Below are 20987 nucleotides of genomic sequence, written 5' to 3' on the forward strand. Positions count from 1 at the left end.
CTGGTATCTGCTTTGCTATACAGCTATTTTATTACCATTAAAAATGTGAAGGTACTACTTCAAAAACCCAAAGGGTTGAGCATCAAAGAAGCATTAAGAAAATGTGGAAAAACACTAACAAAAAGTTTGCATATACTGTTTTTGGTCACTCTGTTATTTGGAAGGTAAATCTGGTATCTTTATCACCAATACTGAAGGAGACTTCCTTTTAAGCAATATAGTAATTTTGAACAGCAGTTCAGTAATTTTCAATAGACAGTACCAATTTTTTTCTCAACTTCACAGAAGTCTTCACCAAGATGTTACAGAAAATTAAGAGTCTGGAATTTCCTCTTTGTAAAGATTTTAGGAAAGAAATTTCTTCAGCTAGTGAAGGCCTTCCTTGTTTCCTGTTTTTTTAATTCAGTTCAAATAAAAAAAACCACCAGCACTCCACTAAAAAAAGGTAAGTTTTAGATAACTCCTACAGAAAAAAATAATGGTGGTAACAAAAACAAAACCCCAAAAGGTTACTTTTTTCCTTGAAAAGATGTAACATTTTTATATATATTTCTCAAAACAAAACTCAAAATTCATCAGAACTACAAACCGCATAACTCTCGCAATAAAGCAAAGAAATAATAATGCCCCAACAGACTAAAAAATACAACAATCCTTCATTAAATTTTGCCTTTTAGAATGGATGGGTCAGTAATAACTGTCTAGTCTGTCTCAAAAATTATTACTATAACTCAGCAGTAAAACATATAGACTTTTAAGACAAACTCTCATACTTCCAAAAGCCCTTCTAACTGTAAAATCTTTAGTTTTTCTACTATGAAGCTTCACTCAACTCTAATTTTTCAAAAGCAGCAGCAGTAGGATTTGCAGTGAGTCATCTAAATGCAGTAAATTAGCAAATGCAGCAGTTTGCCTTCAGCCTTCAATAAGTTCTTTGTTTCTCATAAAAGAAGGGTGTTTCTTTTTCACACACCTTTTCCAGACTACCATCATGCTGGATGATACTGAAATGCCTCTGAAATCTGTCAATGTATGGTTCACAGTTCAACAGTAGCTATGCAAGAATACAAAGGATCACCTCTGTCTCATCTATCAGCATAGCAGCAATCAGAAAACTAAAAGGAATACTAAAGGCAGACAACATTTTTTTGTATTACAATCAAAATTGCAGCACTTTCACATAAAAAGATGCAGCAACAAAGTTGAAGGAGCGGGCTGATTTCCAGCAGAGCACTACCTTGTCATGCACATCCTGCAAGAGATCACGGATAATCAGCTGTCTGTCCTCAGCCTGGATGAGGTCCTGGGGGCAGGCAGTGAGTATGATTTCCACCAGCTGTCTCCAGGACTCCAGAGCATGCCTCTTGGCATGGAGGCACTGCAGCAGCTTGTTGCGCTCCACCACGTACTGCAGGATAGTGTTGATCTCCTGAAAACCCACCGCAAAGAAACTCGGTTACAATGTGCTAAAAGAAATTCATTGCCAAGACAGAATTCAAGATGGCAATTTTTTCTATCAGTAGTAGTCTTCAGAATAAAATGTTAATTCTTCAGCTTACTAGAAACAAGGTGCTATTACTACTTTAACAAGGTAGCCCATTCCATTTCTGAGCTGCTTTTCACAGGGCAGACATCATGAATGTCTCAATCTCATAGGAAAAAAAATCAACCAGGAAAACTCTTTTCTAGCCCTTTAAAATCAAAACAAAAACAGCTAGGAAAAAACTATTTGTGCTTTTTTTCCCATTTAATCTGAGCAATTTCCCCTTTATCCTTTGCATCCATGGAACTAATTTCAACTTAATTTAAAAGATGGCAGGAAACTCAGAAAATTACTAATCTCCAAGTTCACTGAAACTCTATCTGTGTAGAAAAAAAGGACAAATAATCACAGGAGCATCCCCTGTGAGAGAAAGGCAAAATGATCTTGGCCATAAGACGAACATGTTTGTATTTGAACAGCCAATCTTGACATCAATTGCTTTCTGTACAGCAGGGTGGGAGCTGAAATTGTTATCACTAATGAGGAGGGAAGAGGTTAAAGGAAAAAAGAAAACAGACTACAGGCCACTTGTTTAGAGAACAGTATGGTAAGAAGTACCTTAGCTTATCAGTTTTGTGGTTTTTGTCTTCAGGAGTTACTAAATCAAAGCTAGGACTCAAATCCACAGTCTTTTATAGTAGTGCTTACTGCTTAACAGGCTATTAAATCCACCAAGAGCAACAACAAACAACAGTTAACTTTTTCTGTACTTACCTCCATAAGTAAAGGTCTCTGGCCTATTGCTGCCATTCCTTGAAGGGCATTGACTTCTGCAACCAGAACTCTGTGAACGTACTGAAATTAAAAGTGACACTTAAATGATTATAACAGTTTAACCTGGCAGATAGATAAACACCACACAGCAATTCACTCCCTGCCCCAGTGGGGTATGGGAGAGAACTGGGGGAAAAACAAAGTAAAATTTGTGGGTTGAGTTAAAGACAGTTTAATAGAACAGAAAATGGAAAGCAGGGGGAAATAATACAACATTTAGACTAATACAAACAAGGGATGCACAAATGCAATTGCTCACTACCTGCCAACCACTGTCCAGGCAGCTCCTGAGCAGCAGCCCACAGCCAGCTTTCCCCTTGGTTTATACACTGAGCACGATATAACATGGTATGGACCTTTGGCAAGTTTTGGGTCAGCTGTCCTGGCTGTGTCTCCTCCCAGCTTCCTGTGCCCACAGCCTACTCACTGGGGGATGGTTTGAGAAGCTGAACAGTCCTTCACTAAGTAAATATTGCTTAGGAACAACTAAAGGATGAAAGTGTTGGGAACATTGCTCTCATCCTAAATCCAAACCAGCTACTATGAAGAAAATTAACAGTACTTGAGCCAAAACTAGGACAAGTGACAAAGGACATGTATTTGCACCTCCTAGCATCTAGGAAATGGCTACATAGCAGCAGATGCAACAAATGGACTGGGATTCGAACAAGTTTTACTCATTTTTTAGGGTCACAAATTCTTCAGGACAATTTATAATACACACGTCAAGTACCTGTCACAATGTGACACATTCCTAAGTAAAGCCTCCAAGAACTACCACAGTACACAACATTGCATATGTAATTGTGTACACATATGTAGTGCTAGGTAGCTGTGTACTGGCAAGCAAAGAAATACATATCTGAAACATACCCCTTTTATGTAAAAGCAAGTGTCAAAGTATTATTAACATACTGATTTATTTTTTTTAATTATTAAGGTATAAAATAGCACACGCAACTTGAAAACAAAGACCAATGCTAACCTTGACATTGCAGACCACTTGTCCACGTGCATTCTTGTGCTCACAATTAGTAATGACTTGCTCAATTTGAGCCCGGTCAAAAAAATCCAGTTGTAAAGGCTCTGGAATGTCCTGACTGAAGTCAATTGAATCCAGGATGTTTAAGATCTTTCTGCGTACTGGAAATGCAAATCAATTCAAATTGTATTCAGAATTATCAAGGGGAAACAAAGAAATTAACAAAAAGAGCCTAATTTACCTTTGCAAATCTAAATCTTCAGCTTAATGTGTAAAGTTTCAAAAGAAATCATTAAATCTTCAGAAAGTGCTATCAACCTATGTAACAGGTTAAAAAACATTTTCTAAGGCTTTAAATCCTTAAGATGTCTTATACTGTACAGTTCTCCTGTTATACATGCATGTCATCCAATATTTACAAACACAAGACTAATTTTTTCTCCAAAATGAAACCAGGCTGGTTTTCAATTATAACCATTGCAGTCTTTTGTTGAGAAAACATAAAGAATCTGAATTTATTCATTTATGTGGGACTTACACTCTTTGCCATGAAAATACAAATATGTTCAGCCTCAGCAACAGTCTCACTGTTTCTACTGTTAGCAATAAATATGATAGACTGCCACTCTCCCATTTCATCCTTGCACAGACACCTAAACACACTCTTCAAATTGCCTTTCCAGTTCAGTGTTTTTCACTCACTCCAACCATCTGTATCAAGGTTCTTTTTTTTTCCCCCACAGTACATAAAATTCTTTCATGTACTGCTGCTGTTTAGAACACCTATTTACTTTCTTTTCTGAAGTGTCCTTTCTGGAAGTGGCCCTCCTGCCTGTTCAGGAGCAGATACACTTTACTGATAAATAACCAACAGTAATAACAGTTACCTTTGGAAGCAGTGTCAAAGTGGAGAAATCCACTGACTGATCGACTTTCATCTTCCATCCCTCCTTCACCATCAGCTGAAGGTAATAAAACATACTAAATAAATTACAAAAAACAAATCTAAGTGAAAAATATAACCTACTTTATTAATAGTGAAAGACAGAGCAGAGTGATAAACCAATAAACCTTTCACATTAAAGCCTTCTAATACAATGTAGCCTTGAACTCTTAATCAAATGAAAAAAATACTTATCTGACAAAAGCTATCCAATTATTATATACAGATCAGAAAATCCCAGAAATGCTTAAATACACATCACACTCTTCAGTATGAATAATGGAGCTGGATGGACACCATAAAATGAGTAGCATATGTGAGTACAGTTTCCCATACTCAGATCCTCACTAGGATGAAGAGAGTGCTCAGGCTGATAAAAGTAAGGGAAAACACCATACTGCAGCAGCCTGTTAAAATATCTTCTATTTATTCTACCTTCTTCATGTAAAGAGTTTTACTGCCATCTGGTTTTATTTTTCTTAATTTACTTCTACCCTGTTCTAAAACTCTGAAATCTTGCCTTTTTATTTAAAATTGAATTTTACACCACATTGGGATAAAATATCACTTCTGTGATGTTATAATGTTAAAAGCAAAATTGATGTGTAGCTACTATCTTCTGTGAGAGGGTTCACAGCTTGTGATAGACATTAAGACTGAGAAACTTTGTCTTAAACTGTTTACCATGGAAGACCGTCCACCTTCTCTATTTCATAACATTTCTGAACAGCAGCTCAAAACAAATTATTCCACAAGTTTAATTCTTTTTTAATATTCCCCCCTTCCTACCACATAAATTGTTTTTTAATTTTTCTACAAGTAATGAACAAAACGATGCCCTGCTTTCTTTCACTTTCTTCCCATACCACAAATGAACTGCCACAAGCTTATGAAGAACAGAATTCAAATGAAGTGTCTCATTCTCCATTTATTGCAGCCTATTTAGCCTCACCATAAATTCCTCCTACCCAGGTATGGTTTCACAGGCATGTCATCGAGCAGCAGATGCAGCAGCCTCTGCGTGTGGGAGCGCTGGCGGTTCAGGGACGTCACTCGCATTTCAATAGCTGCAGTCTTCATTAGCCAAGACATTTGGTTAAGTGTTGAAATCTCATGTTCTGGACAGGGATAAGGCAACAATTATAAAACTGAGTATAAATAATATTAGTTACTCCAAGGAAAGGATTTTTAACTTGAGAAAGCTTTCAGAGGATGTCATTAGTTATTATTTGCTTACCAATTATTTACAAGACAAAAAGACAGAGATCTGACAAAAGCCAATAAATGAACATGTGGTTATTTTGAAAATAAATCATATACATATATGCAATAAGCATATACACATACACAACCAAACTAGACACAACCAACTGTTAGAACAGTCATTGTGAAGAACGCAGCGCTTCATGAGCCAATAGGGTCAGTTACAATTTCAGTGAAAATAACCAGGCATTTACCCAAGTGAACTGCAGCTGTAATCAAAACTGGTGAGACTGGAACACAAGTCTCCTAGAATCTTCCTATCTTCATCTAATTTAGATTTCTAAGTTACATAACAATCATCTAAAGCACTTTATATATGCTGTACACATGTACTTGAATGCTAAGTTTACTGTCATTGAACAAAAGACTGATGATCAAGCATCTGATAAAGTATATTTATTCAGTTTAAGACACCTGTGAAATCTTGATTTGAAATATAAAACACGCCTACTAGCTTAAAAGTACTTTATTCAAAGAAAGGGGCAACACAGGTGGTTACAACCATCAGCCTTATAATCCCTTGGTTCTTTATAATACTCTTTTCAATATTTTTTTTCTGTAGCATGGTCTAACAAAACTACAGTGATAATTTGAATACAGATTAGGATGTGGTTCTGGAGACTTGGTGCACTCCAAAGCTAACATTCTTTTCCAAAAGTTCAGCACTAAAAATCTAAACTTCTTCAGCAGTGCGAGTTCAATTTTTGCAGAATTAAACAATTAGCAGAGCCTGCAATAAATTCAGTTTAATAATGCTACCTATGTTTCTTCTTTCACTCCTAAGGAGTCAAAAAACACATAGAATTTTAAGCATGCACAGTCTTAGCATAAAAATTACCTTTGATAGAAAATGGCAAGTACTGCAGCTGAGTGAATAAGAAATCCTGACTGGTCCTCAGATATCTCATAGTTGGACCTGAAGTGTCAGAGCATGCACACAACTGATAGATCACCTGACAATCAAAAACAGTAGATATCCATGAATGGAATTTATTTTAGAACAAACCAACCACCAAATCAAAAGAAGCATAATGCTATTCTACTGCTCAAACAATATTACCAGTATTTACAGTAAATTTTCCATCAGCTTTCTTCAAAGTAACAGATGTTGAATTACAATCTTAAAAGATTACCAGCATGTGGATGACCACAATGGCTGTTTGTTCACAACGGGACAATAGATGAGCCGGTTTGTTCAGCTCACTTAAAAATGAGTCTTTTTCTGTCTGCATGTCCACCAATACAGGAAATGCAATAAATTTGCCCTGCTTCTACAGAATTGCCTTTTGCTTTTAATAACATTTAAAATCCTTTCTAGAGCCCATAGATTTTCAACATGATACAAATGTGCAAGTACCAGCTATCTCACACATCTGTCTAACTCAGCTGTCTCCCCCACCTGACATCCTCTCAGCCACACATGCACATTCTCTATGGCCACAGAATAAAGCAGAGGGTTTCACTGGCTAAGTTGGAATTTTATGTTATTTGCTATCATACTACACTTCCAAAATTTAAAAAAAAGATTTAAAATTGGCACATGTCACAATGGACTTAGAGGCTGACCAAAAATATTTAGGTTAAGTGTCATGAGTATATCTTAATTCCAAGTTTCTGACAAGAGTGCAGATCCTTTGATTTCTGTGATGCTACAAGATATTTTTTTAAACAGAAGGTAAGATAGAAAGAGTTCACTATAAATAAAAACCTGACATATCCATTTTAAAAATTAAACTACTATCAGAGTCATCAACCATCCGTGTTCACCAGCCAAGAAGTAGCCAATTTTATTTAGAATCTACTTTCAGTATATGCCAACAGAAAATATGCTGAATACCTGGTAACAGAGTTCTGCAAGATGGGGAGATTCCCGAACGGCTGTAGGCCCACTCCTTGTTTCAGTACCCTTCTCCAGGATGTTCAAAATAGCATGAAGGCAAGTCCGTGGGCAACCCAAGACACCTGAAAAGAGAAAAATAACGTTACATTCTTGATCTTACTTTCCTCCATAGCCAATATAGGTCAAGTACACAGAAATACAGAACCTAAATTGTTCAGTTACCCTGTGCTACACTATACTGCTCCACAGAGCTGCAGCAAAAACTTCTGGCAAAGTTTTATCACCAGTATTAAAAATCAAAGAAGGAACGATGTTTCAGCAAAAACCTAATGAAAATATTTACAGTTAGTCTGTAGGCTTTTGAGATGCTAGTGAATCAATTTGAATTCTTGTTTTACACTTTTAAACCAAGAGCCATTTGACAATTTCAAAGAACAGCTTTGAAAAATTCCTGTCTTATTTTACGAATACAACCATTATATGACTAATTCTCCTAAATGCACCTGACACTGCAACCGCAGGGAATAGGGAATAAATTTTAATACTGAAGTCAAAATTAATTGTCTTTTTGCCAATTAATTCTTTAATCGATCCAGAAAGAGGTCCTGAAGCAGCAAAAGCATCAATAATCAGAGTTCTTACAGGGGAAATAATCTCTGTTTGAACATGTATAATTTATGCTTTAGCAGGAAATTATTATCTTGAGGTCAATGTCTTACAGTCATTATTTCTTCACATTATTAACAAGAAAACAAAGATGTCGGCAAGGTCTCTCACACCCTTGAGACAGATATCCTCATCACTGACCTAGCATGATACATGCCCTGTAAAATTGTGTGGGGGCAGATCAGTTACCTGTATTGTGTACCTACAGATAATTCATAATACCTGAAGAAATAAAACTAATGTCCCATCTACATTTTATTTAGAACTATGAAGAACTAAAAACTGCTGGTCCATATCATCCAATACAAACCTGAAGATAATGAGAAATATTCTTCTCAAAAAATTAAAATCAAATTATTGAATGTTGTTCAAACCTATTTATACAAAACATCCTTTAAAAATAACTGTGTATTTCAGACTGGAAGGGACACCATGACATCTCAACACCAAACTACTGCTTGCTATGATATCAAACTGTTGTTCATGGCTTTAGACATCTGGGTCTTGAAAACCTCCAAACATGAAGACTGCATGACCTCTACAGCCAACCTGCTTCACTTTCTTCTGGTGACAAAATTTCTCCTATATCCAAATTGAGCCTCTCTTGTTTCATTTTATGCCTACTGCCTCTCATCTTCCTGCCACATTCCTCTGAAGAGTCTCATTTTTTCCTGTCATTTATGTCTTTGCAGATGTTCAAAGATTTCTATTAGGTTCCCTCAAAGCCTTTCTCTTTTCCAGACTTCCCTCAGCTTCTCCTCACAGGCTGAGTAATCCAGCTCCCTCATCATCCCTGCTGGACTTGCTCGGTTTGTTTTGTAAAATACCAATTAGAAACTGAGGAGGCAAACAAGACACATAGTAACACACTGTTACTCTCACCAATTCAACCTGAAAGCAGCAGGAGTGATATTTCTGAAGTTTGCATTGTCAGATATATATAATTAATACATTTATATATTCCTAGCGCTAGAATGAAACCCCACATTGTCCTAAAAGGTTTTCTTCTACAACATTAAAAAACAAAACTGGTTTTCTTTGCTATAAATAATTTTAAACAGAAGCTTGAGGAAGGACAGAACAATAGCCAAGAAGTAGAACCAGTTAAAAGCAACAATCTCTTTTGTAGGTTGACATGCTGTCATATGTAGGTACAACCTGGATGATCAAATCAACTTCTTTCTACTAGGGACACAACTACACTGTATTAAATAATAAATACACTAATGTTTCCCTTCTAAATTATCATTTTCCTCCATAATTCTAATTTCAAGTCTGTTCTAAAATACAACTTAAAGACTCAAATCCTAAAGTTGTTTAAATGCTGCATTTGAGTATTAATATGTCTTTTCATGTAGCTTTTGAGGACTTGTTCGAGGCCTGTTGTTTTATTCTTTAATTGGAGAGGAACTGCTTTTCCCCATTAATTTCCCAATACTCTCAGTGTTGTCAGCAGAACTGATTAAATGTCAGATCAACTTCTCCCCTTCATACCTGGATCTTGCAAATTTGTGGTGCTGACAGGTTTCTTTAGTTCAAATCCCAAGAGATACAGAGCTAGGCTGGGAGGACTGCACTCAAGAGAGGTGATAAGGAGATTCAGAATATGGATCCTGGTTTCATGATGGATTTGTGCCCGCTTCTTCTCCGGCTCCAGTTCTTGATTAGAAAAAGAAAAGAAAAAGGAGAAAAAGCAGATATGGTGACTAATGAAGTAAAAAAATCCATCTAATAGAATAATCTTCAGTGTCTTCAAGTTAAATACAAGAATGTTGAGGAATAAACTTGTACTATTACAAAGAGATACAAGAACAAAATTGCAAATTACTGTTAATACAGCTGTAAATAATATATCCAAAGCAATGTTAAATACTTGTCTTCTGAAAGGACTCAGTTTGGAGTTGGGTCATCATACTGTGGACATACTTTAACAAAATACAGGTGCTTTTCATTCTGTTAAAGGTCCAATTCCACAGAAAACAGAGGAAGATTGTTTCCTAACTTAAGAACACTTTTTACACTTCTTTCATTAACTTCATTCCATGCAAAAGACAACTGTTTAAGCCATTTTAAGAAGCCTTTTACATACCCTCATCTGGATTAATTAATTCTTCTGCATCTTCATTGTCTAAACATTCCACAAATCCAGCCATGAGCTTCTGGCTAACACTCTATTCAACAATGGAAAGATGGAAATGAAGACAATTTTAAGAGTACTAAACCAAATACTTTTCATCATTCCCTTCATGTAAGTTGACAGAACTTTTAGACAAAAATTATATAAGACACTTAATAAGCAAGAGTTAAGAGTCACAGCTGTTCTAAGAACAGGTTAGCAATTAGCCAGTGAACAGGTTAAAAAAAAATCTACTATTGTTACATATGCTAAATTATTCTCACAGACTGAAGACTATAAAGTCACAAAAAGATGTCCCTATCTTAAAGGATATTGCCCTTTTTCTTCTTGAAAACAATAATGATTTTGTTTTTTTCAATTAATGAAGTAATTGTTTTTCCAATGCCACAGTAAAAGACGTTTTATATGTGGGTAGATATAAAACAAAATATAGTTTTAATGTAGTTGACCTAGAAACCTATCCTTTAAAGAAACATTATGAAGCCCCAGTATTTCTCCATCAGCTTTTCTTTCCAGATTCAAAGAAACAGATACTTACCTGATCATGTGTGAAATCACCAACTAGTTTTATCTGGATGTTGGAATTATCAGAAATACAGCACAAAATCTTGGCACTTTCAAAAGCTAGTTCAGGATTGCTGTTTCCATGGTAAAGATACCTTCAAAGACACAAGATCATGGCAATGAAATTATTGAGAATTTAACTTTTTAAAGATGGTTAAGAAATTAAACAACATTTAGAAATGAAACATTTACAAATCAAATTACATGAGATAACATTAAAGCTTCAAACAAAATTTCACCCTGTATGAAATACGGAATGCTCCTTCATTGGGAGAGATGACTAGGCTGAGTAGGGATAATAACCTTTCCTGGAATTTTTATCCTTCTTTTTATCCACTATCTACATTAAACACTGCTGCAGAAGTTAAAACAACTGCTTGTAGGCATTTAATACAGTAAATAATGGACAATACTGTAAAACATGGCCAACAGCCAAATTCATTGAACTTTCCCCCTCTGTGACAACCAAAGTCTGGGGCAAAATGAAATTATATGCAAGGGAATCATTGAACATAAGCTAGACAGGAAGAAATCATGGCGGGGGCGGGGGAGGAATTTAGAAAGAATAACTATAAATACAGATCCCAGTCTTGCACTAGACAATCACAGATCATACTACCTGTGAAGACATCTCCCGTCCCCCCAGAAAAATTCATGAGATGCTCTGGGTGAAGAGGAGCACTGGCTAGTGAAACCAATGAAAGGATTCAGGATCCAAACACTTCTGTGCCTCCTAAACTCCTCCCTTCTCAGTACTTTGCACATACCTAGCAATATTCACCACATGATCAGCCTTTTTAGTGCGAGGATTGATTCCTTGAAGCAGCTGCTCCAGTGGTGTGACAATAAGGGAAAGGTGGCTCTCCCGCAACAGATCCATAAAAATATTCTCCTTCTGTAGGGTTAGGTTGAGAAGTGCAAGGCAATACTGTACAGCTTTCTCTAAATGCTTCTTCCCTGCAGTGCACAAAGAACATGAGAAATACAGAGGAGAAGCTAAATAGACTACATTCATAAATGTCATTCATCAAGCCACCAAGAAAAAAAAACCTGTCAGTTGTTTAACAGTAGGAAAACTCCCCCAAAATACAATGTTTATATGCAAGAGGTACAAGTTACAGATATGCAATGTTAGCTTTAAATCCTGCTTGCTATACATTTTAACTTCACATGAAAAATGAATTCTAGGCACATACCAGGAAACGGAGCGTAAGTATCAAGCTGCTTAACCCCTTCTTCCAGCAAACTAAGGCAAAGTTCCAGCATTGGGGACTCATTCAACAGATGATACATCAAATTGAATCCAGGTGGTTTATATGCTATTATTTCTTCTCCTAAAGACAGAAGGAGAAAAAAAAAACTATAACCGCTAATAAAAACCCCCTGTATTACTTAAGTTAGCATAAGCTACAAAACCTAACAGCCCCCATGGTTCTAAGCAACATCCTTTGTACAAAGTCTTCAGAGATTTTCTTTATATAGAAGCCATTGAGGAAATTTTAAAAGTTTGGGAATAGTTGTAAAGGCAATTACCATTGTTTTCCAGTATCTAATAGCACAATTTCAAATTTAACCCCAAAAAAGATCTTAACAAAAAGAAACTGGAAAAAGTTTATGCCCCCCTCCAAACCTGCACGAAGACCCTGAATGAGGGAAAAAGTATTTCCAGAAGTCAAAGAGAATGTCCACGATACATTCCTATGACTGTTGTAATAATGTACGCAAAAACAAAACTACTAGCCTAAAATTCAAAGACCTTCATGATATGCAATAAAAGGAGAAAACTAATGCTTCCAATTTGCCTAGGCTCTTCACAAACTGTGGTAGATAAAAGCAGGAAAACGTTAAGAATCTTTTTAAACACACACGTGAGAACAAGAGTACAAGGGTTTCTTTTGGCACCAGCTTTAAAAATGCCTTCTTCCATTCACTCTGTATGTGCAACCCACACCAACAGAGAAGACATGCCACTGTGGAGCCACCCTCTGAATCTGTTCAAAAAATGCACCTACTCAAAACTAGATTAACCCACTTCTCCAATGTATCATGGAACCCACAAATAATCAAACAAGTTGAAGGATTAGCTGAGGACAGGAACAAGCCAACAAGTTTTCTGAGCTAGTTATGCTGCTAAGTACTCTTTGTCAAAGTATGAGGCACACAGGTCTTCCAATTCTAAAGTTGTTTTCAATTAAAAAGTGGTTCTCACAGTAGTGCTACCAAAAAAAAATCCACAAGCATCAGGACAAAATTCATTATAAGAAACTTTGTTTCAAGAAAAAAAAAAATTAGAGCCGAAATAAGCCCTAGATTTCCTATAATGAGGCAAGAGTAATCTACTTTAGCCTTTTAAAGAACAGTTGCTCAGAATCAAATGACTTCAGGTCACAATTCCACCACTACTATTCCACCATTATCTGCTTTCAATAACTCATGTATTAATAATATTAATAGTAAAGGTTATCTCAAATACAATGCTGCCTTTAAATTAACCCTACAAATAGTGGTGATTTAGATAGAGAACAAACACGTCCAGAGGAACAAGCCAAAACTGAGGTGCCGTTCAAGTGTCAAATGTTTCTCTTCAACCAAATCAGAAGTGAGACAGAAGTTATCCTCCCAGCAGAGACAGAGAAGTAGAAAATAGTGTACATGAAGACCTACTGAGTCAGCAATGCAGATCTCAATACTACACGGAAATTTTTAACATCTTCCTATTTTAAAGTCTTGGTCTAGCTTTCCACCAGCTTACTTGCAATATTAAAGAGACCCCAAGATAGCGGCAACAGAGCAAAACAAGCTACAATTCTGTTTGTCAGTAAACAAATGAACAAGTTAACCTTGTAACTCCACATATTGGTCCACAAAGTCTTCAAGCTGAGGTTCGTAATCCCGCAATAATTTGTAAAACACTTCCAGAACTACCTCAGCTACTTCCCACTGCAGACAAAGAGAAAACAAATCATACACAGATTAAGGCTGACACTGAAGCAACAAAGCCAAGATGACAAAGAACACAACACACACTGCAATGATGTACTGTATCAGAACCATAGCTAGCATTTCAAAATTGTATAGTCATGCCAACAACACTATACTTCATCGTGTCAAATCATTTGAAAGCCCAAGCTTTCTTTCTGAAGTGAAAGGGGAACACTGAAACAGATTTATTACCTGCTTTAAGCTCTATTACACAATATACATAATAGGATATTGTATTATTGGATTTATTGCTTGTTAGGATAACCAACAAATAGTGTTTATTAGGTATACAGCTAAGAATAGATTAAGAATAGCCAGCTTCCAGGATACAGTTTAGCATGTGTCTCCATCCAGAAGTATTTCATCCAGAACCAAAGCCAAATTCCTTGGTTCAGCAAGTCAGAATTATTTTGAGGAAACATTGAGAAAAGGACAAATGTGACTTGTCAGTTTGGGCATGTCATGTTCAGAAATCATCAGCCATGAAGTAGACTTGCAGAATCCTGCACAGCAAATTGAAATTTAGGAATACAAACTTCTTTTTTAAAAGGCACTTTATACAGGCTCCTTTGAAGTATATCCTCATCCGTGAGTTGAAATATCACCTGTTTACAGAATCAAAACACTATCAAGTGCTCTAGGTTACTTTTTCACAGCTTTCTCAAACAGATCTAAGCCTCATCAACAACTATATCCTAAGGAAAAAAATATTTTCAACCAAAACTTACTTTTTCAGCAGCTTTCCGGTAAGCTCTGGTGCGGAATCGGAGAAACACAGAATCCCTGAGGAACTGGAGATAGGGATCAAAGCCTGGAGGGCGTAGACCTGCTCCAAGGTTAGCTGGGAATGAACTCTCCACTAGTGTGCTGATGAGCCGACAGAAGGCGCGGGTTAAAGGATATTCCTCGTAGCGGGACTCAATCTCGTTCAATTCAACCTTCCCAGAAGGACAGCAAAAGAGAAGACAAATCACAAATTTTGGGGGGAGGAAGAAACATGTGAGAAATAATTCCATCATCTCTGGATTACTTCACAGTGAATCAACGTAGCACCATTTCTGTCTACAGTACAACACAAACAGAGCAAAGCAGCAAAGCATCAGTACTGTTATTTCAGCTCAGCAACACATTCATTCCTTTCTGAGCTACTTGAAGATAAGCCTCAACATTTACCTACTTTGTTTTTATTTACCACTGTTGTTAGACACAGAGTGAGCTATACCAAGATGTAACAAAAGTGAGTCCACTTTAGGAAAAAGTTAGTAAGAAGTGCTCATGAGGAATTTGAGGGTTTAGATGCTGTTCTGTTACTAGCATGAAGCTGAACTATATACAAAAATTTTCCAGAAATTACAAGCAGGCTTGAAAGTAAATTACAAAGCAGTGAAACAACAGCATCTATTAGAAAAGTTTCCCACGGACACATGAAGGAGCGGCAGCCTCTGCAAGTGCTTCCCAAATGCATATGCAGATAACCAGAGAGGCTGCGGAAGTACAGAGACTCTCTTACCTCAATACCAATTGCTTGTCTCTGGCCTGGACTTCTCACAGTTTGTAATATCTTCAAAACAGAAAGAGAAATTAAAACAGACCAACACATTTCACATAATCAAAGTGCATCTCCATAATTTTTATCAGGAGTAAAAAAAAAAACATACTCATCACGTTTTAGATCTAAGAAGCAGATTTCTAAATCCTTTTAAAGGATAAAAAGACAAGATTTTCTGTCTGAGAGGCTGGATTATGTTTGACACTTGTATGCTTCCAGCTTTACAATCTCCAAGATCCGCATCACGTTTTCACATTAATAATTTTTATCTTATATTGGGTGGGGGAAAGACATTTCCCTCATTATCTCCTACAATAGTGTATTTTAAGAAATATCATAAATTAGGAAGCAAAGGTGGTGAGATGTCATTATTGTCAGGGTCTCTTATTAGCAACTAAAAATAAGGCAGCAATTACAGTTCAAACAGGACTATTAGAAAACCTGTACTGATGTAAAATAAGCACAGCCAATGACATCTCTGAGGTGATACTGTCATTTTCAAAATAATTTCAAAGCATTAACTGCTTTGAACTAATTCATTAACTGTGAAGAAAATTATATCCAACAATGGCAAAAAGAAAATTTAGGAGGAAATGCAATACTATTTCAAATATACTACTGGCAATTTCAACTAACTTAGATGCTACAGTTCTAAGCACTGAAAATCCTAAAATACCTGTGTATATTCCAGGGATTGCCAGAGTGAAGCAGCTATTTCAGGAGATCTTCCAAAAGCAGTAAGGGTTTCTAATAGCTCCGCTTTCAAAATGGGAGGAATGCTGCACTGTAGAAGTCCCAGGATGACCACTACTGGTGTCCACTGAGGGTGCTCACAAAGAGCCAAGCGAGCATTCTCACTCTACAGAGGAAACAGAAAACAGAACTGAAGATTATTACTTTGAAGGCTTTTCATGTCTTACAATCGCTAATTCACGGTTCATCACCAAAGACTCTGCTTTGTACGTGAAAGTACACAAGATATCAAAAGAATAGTAGACAATTCCAAAGCCAACCATTTTAATTAAACAAAGAGCTGAGTATAAAGACTTACAAGTACTAAAATTGTGCCTATCCACACAGAAAAATTATTTGAATATTACAGGCTTCTTATAACAACCTGCTTTTTTTAGTAGACCACCATTCATGGAATTAGTCTTTAAGTACTTACATTCTAGCAGCTTCTTCAAGCATGGGTAGAGGGACTTTTCTTTGTTTTTCTATTACAATCATTCTATATACTCCTATCTCTATGTATTTCTATGAACCCACACTTCACTTGGATGTTTTCTAAGAACTTGTATCATTTTGTTTTAGTCTAAGAACAGGATCATCATTCACATAAGTTCACTAGAGACTCTGAGACGAACCACAGGAACAAGCCTCTAGCCTCATGAAATGGTAATGCCCTGCATCCTTAGAAGAAATTTATCTTCATCCCAGATTATGATTTAATGATGCCACAAAATATTACTTTCCCTTTATCCATGCATATCCAATACTGACATTACAGCTCGAACAGGATCACCCCATTATCATTTCTGCCAAAGACAATTTTTAAAAATCATATTTAGTTTCACTGATCTGTCTTGTGTTTGTGTCAGCAAAACCAAGGCCATCTCACTGTATCACAGGCTGCAAAATCTGGTACTTAAGAGCAGAATTCTATTCAGAATTACACAGACAATTCACAATACAAAATTATGCACTGCAATTTTATTCTCCTGGAATTCTCTTCCAGTCAATTAATTCAAATCATTTTACACCCTTGGTTTGGGGATATTTTAAATCATAACCCTGGAGGCAAATTTCACAACTGATCACATTCCTTGCCAAATTTCTACCACTTCCTTTTGAATTCAACTAATAATTTTGCTTTTTCAAATTCAGAAATAAAGGTGAAGAACTTTCCTACTCCATAGTGATTTATTGTGAATACACCTCACTTCTGAAAGACATGTCCATTACCAGCACAAGAGTCAAGGAAGCAAGAAAACCAGCAATACCAACAACACAGGAAAAGGAATAATCTCTTTCTGCTTCACCTACACCTTCAGTGTTTGGTCATTACTTGGTTATTCCTGATGTTTCCCATACTTTTGGAGTTCACTAATAAAATGACAACTGCTAGATAAATTTTCCTTACATACTTTTTTTGGTCAAGGAGAACTTCAGAGCTGAATGATGATGATTTGCAAGGAAAGAAAAAGTTTTAACAAAGAAAAGCAAATAAAATGTTACTTACCCAATTGACTATAACAGTGGTCAGCTGTAAAAATGCAATTAATCCATCCTGTTCTTTCTGTGTGATGCCTCGGAGAGGCAGGTGACGGTACTGGACACTGTCTGCACTTGGCAAGTCCTTCCTTAAGTGCTCATGATAAAGCATCAAGGAGTGGAAGAAATGCTCCCAGGAGACAGGACTGCCACCTGCTCCTTGGATGTTTTCCGCTAGAAAAATGACAAAGAGGTGACAAGATTTTCTTTCTACTCTTTCACAGGGTGAAAAGCAGGGTGGCTAAAACTAAAAGTTTCTTATCTAAAGAAAAAAGTGAAGTTCAAAGGAAAGTTATTGTATGCAAAATTAATCATTTATGTTTGGGGACTTTTGCTTGTCTATGGTTTTTTTGAGACAGAAAGGTGCTAATACAAAGAACTAGTATAAGTCAGTTTTCTGTTTTATGAAATGGAATCTTTGCAGCATTTTTTGCATCTTCATAGTAGGGGGATTTTTATAATTTGACCAATGCAAAATAAATGCAAAACACAGGACTGACCAGCATCTCTTATTTTGAGAAAGTGCTATTGTATTACATGAATCAAAAAATTCTAACTGAACAAAGCACTTCTGAAAAAAGTTAGCTCTGGAAGGTTGCATTGTATATTTTGTAAATACAGCTAGCTTTAAGACATTACTTATTTTTTGTTTTATAATGAGCAACACTGACATGAAAAACCATTCTTATGGTGCTAAGACATGGGTATTTTTTTAAAAAAGCATTATTTCACTAGGTGAATTGCTCACTATGGTGCTCAGACATCAAACTACCTCATCTGGCAGGTTTTATTTCGGATTACAGTTTCAAGTAAAGAATTCCAGTTTCACCTTTGTACTAATAATGAAATGTTAAAAGTATGAGGCCACAATTCATCTCAAATGAGTCTTCGCACTTTTGGAAAGAAAAGGAGTTGAGAAAGAGCTGAAGTGTCACTTCTCTTACCATGACTACTGCCATTGACTTTTAGCAAACTAAAGCAGTAATGAGCACACTGAGGCCCACTAGCCAGTCCCCGCAGCATTTTCAAGTATGGGATGTAAATTGTGGAAGGAAGTAGATCTCCCATTTGCCTAACAAACTTTGACAAGACAACCTAGAACAAATAAAGATCAGTGTTTAAAAAAAAAAAAGGAAAATCTGAGTATTATAGGAAAGCATTAAGAAGTGAAAGTCAGAAAACAAATTCTAACGTCATGAGGGCGGGGTAGACAAGTTCCTTTGTAGACTAGCCTATTCAGTCAGACATGTTTAAAAGAGGAACTAAACAAAGTAACTCATGTGACTGCAGAATACACTAACTCTGCAATTCTGTATTTCTAGTGATAAAATTTACTTCAGCTTCCAAATGTTCCACAGGAGTATTATTAGCACATCTCACAGTGCAAGTTAAGTAAAGAATTCAGTGTGCTTGTCATATACGTGAACAGTGACTCATACACACAGTGGTTCCTTTCAGGGTCATTAGGCTTGCTTGCACCTGGCCCTAATTTAAGTTGCCAGTATTGTGGGTGGGTCTGGGATGCATCTGATTTCTCTCATACAAGTTTTGCCTAGCACTGCACAGTCCTTCAAGAAGCATTGAGGGCTAACAGCACCCAAGGTACCCAAAGAGTTTTTGGAATGTCGGCTTTATCTGCCTAGATTATTTCTTCGTTCTAATTTTAAGTTGTGTCTCTTATGGACTATTATTTTTAGACTTTAAATATTCCTAGGACATTTTAGCCCTAAAATACTATCAACTGCAGTTAATAAAGTTTTGGGGTTTTTAATTGTTAAGGAATCTAACGTCTCAGTTACATGAAAAAGGCATGTAGAAGTCATCAGACAAAAAACACAAGGGAACTACCAGAATCCACTTAGCAACTGTAACAAATCAAACCTAAACAACATTTTCACAGAGGTTTGTTAGTACTCTTTCTTGCTAAGTTATTGACAACTGTCAATGCTGGCAGAAGTTCATTTTAGGGCAAGCAACAACAACCACGCCATGCAGAGCAGGACATGTTCAGAGCAGTCACTGAAAAAAGGTAAGGTCTTCTTAGAGGTTATCTGTAATAAGGATACCAAAAAATTTGTTGCTTGAGAGTTTTTTGTTACTTTGGTTTTAAGTTACTAGTAATTACTCAAGAAAATCGAGATAACCTGGCGCTGAGGGGGTCGCTGATGAGCTACTCCAAGGTAGGAACCCATGATGGTGGAGGTCTGCAGGGGCTCTGATGGACACCAGTACTCGTGGGCAAGCTCCAGATTAAAGGGGTCCTTCCTGTACAACTCAGCAATCTGTCAGAAAAAGGAAGATGCAAGAAAAGTAACAACTCCAGGAAGAAAAAACAATTACTTCAAAAATAAGCACTGCTTCTAGATTAGTTAAACACATCTGAGAGCCAAAGCATCACAGGGCTGGTGTTCCAGTTCTTAAAACTTTCTGAAAAGCACAGCTTCTAAATAACAGAACTGGAACTAGTGACAGCCAGCAAAATTCAAAATGTACATATAATTGAAAATGTAATAATTTTTTATTTAACTATTATGGATTAAGTCATTGCTAAAAAACCCAGTGTCATTTCTCCTTAAACAACCATAGGCCTACCTTTATACATTAATTTTACAAGTTAGGTAGTATTATAATTAGAAACCTGATCTGCTATCTGAACATACAAATTTCTCAGAGCAAATTTTTATTTTTTCATTTAAGTTTACTATAGCTATCTGAGCTGCCTAAGAAAGCATTTCACTACAAATTTTCTTGCTAATGTCCTATAACCTGAAGGAGTATCTTTGGAAAAGACTAGTAATACAAGTTTTTAAATTACCAGAAAATATAAAACACCTCAGTTCAGTACGCAAATTTATTTTTCAATATAGATTTTTCTGAAAGTGCAGTTAAGTAACCCTAATAGCTAATATTTAAACAAATGTAAGTATTTTTATTTCAGTTTTATTTTATTTTGCTTTTCTTTATTTTATTGAAAATATGACAGAAAATCATTCTTTTAAATGTACACTTATGGTCAAAACTCTACTGAAACAAGGGAATTTGTAATTCCATCAGCCTTGATGGAGTCACGTTACCGAGCCTACTCTACAGCAAATACAAAACAGTCTTCCAAAACTCTCATTACAAATATATCAACACATAAGGATTATTTAAACATTTCAATTATTTATCAGAGTAATTGATATCAACAGTGGGGTAAAACCTCTACAACCTTCAAATGTAAGAAACAATGCAGTATTTGCTTACTAAAAATAATAAAAACCATGACATTAACATCAGAAACCAAGACAGCAAACTCCATATAACTCCTTTATATGAAAAATTATAGAAAAGTGTCTGTATTTAAGGAAAAAAAAAATTCATCCCAAAAGGGAAAGATCCAGCACCATATGGTATCATTCAGGTACGAGTTTCAGATGACAAATGAAAGTCACAATCATTATTTGTCACAGTAATTTACAAGAAAATGA

At 36.2% G+C, this 20987-nt stretch overlaps 1 protein-coding gene across 1 annotated transcript in view; it reads right to left on the bottom strand.

The window, feature by feature from the left end:
- The window catches only part of NUP205 (nucleoporin 205), a 42125-nt gene that overhangs the window by 13024 nt on the left and 8114 nt on the right, over nucleotides 1–20987 (bottom strand). Inside the window, exons 9-27 of the mRNA XM_014307270.2 lie at nucleotides 19662–19799; nucleotides 18462–18612; nucleotides 17486–17691; nucleotides 15920–16102; nucleotides 15205–15255; nucleotides 14423–14632; nucleotides 13553–13652; nucleotides 11909–12046; nucleotides 11480–11669; nucleotides 10687–10807; nucleotides 10101–10182; nucleotides 9506–9670; nucleotides 7343–7467; nucleotides 6344–6458; nucleotides 5211–5360; nucleotides 4187–4261; nucleotides 3303–3460; nucleotides 2258–2338; nucleotides 1238–1429 (exon numbers count right to left, since the gene is read on the bottom strand). Of these exons, the coding sequence (XP_014162745.1) occupies nucleotides 1238–1429; nucleotides 2258–2338; nucleotides 3303–3460; nucleotides 4187–4261; nucleotides 5211–5360; nucleotides 6344–6458; nucleotides 7343–7467; nucleotides 9506–9670; nucleotides 10101–10182; nucleotides 10687–10807; nucleotides 11480–11669; nucleotides 11909–12046; nucleotides 13553–13652; nucleotides 14423–14632; nucleotides 15205–15255; nucleotides 15920–16102; nucleotides 17486–17691; nucleotides 18462–18612; nucleotides 19662–19799 (2631 nt within the window). The remainder of the gene's footprint in view (nucleotides 1–1237; nucleotides 1430–2257; nucleotides 2339–3302; nucleotides 3461–4186; nucleotides 4262–5210; nucleotides 5361–6343; nucleotides 6459–7342; nucleotides 7468–9505; nucleotides 9671–10100; nucleotides 10183–10686; nucleotides 10808–11479; nucleotides 11670–11908; nucleotides 12047–13552; nucleotides 13653–14422; nucleotides 14633–15204; nucleotides 15256–15919; nucleotides 16103–17485; nucleotides 17692–18461; nucleotides 18613–19661; nucleotides 19800–20987) is intronic.

Source organism: Geospiza fortis, unplaced genomic scaffold, assembly GCF_000277835.1.
Source record: "Geospiza fortis unplaced genomic scaffold, GeoFor_1.0 scaffold186, whole genome shotgun sequence".
Taxonomy (NCBI): domain Eukaryota; kingdom Metazoa; phylum Chordata; class Aves; order Passeriformes; family Thraupidae; genus Geospiza; species Geospiza fortis.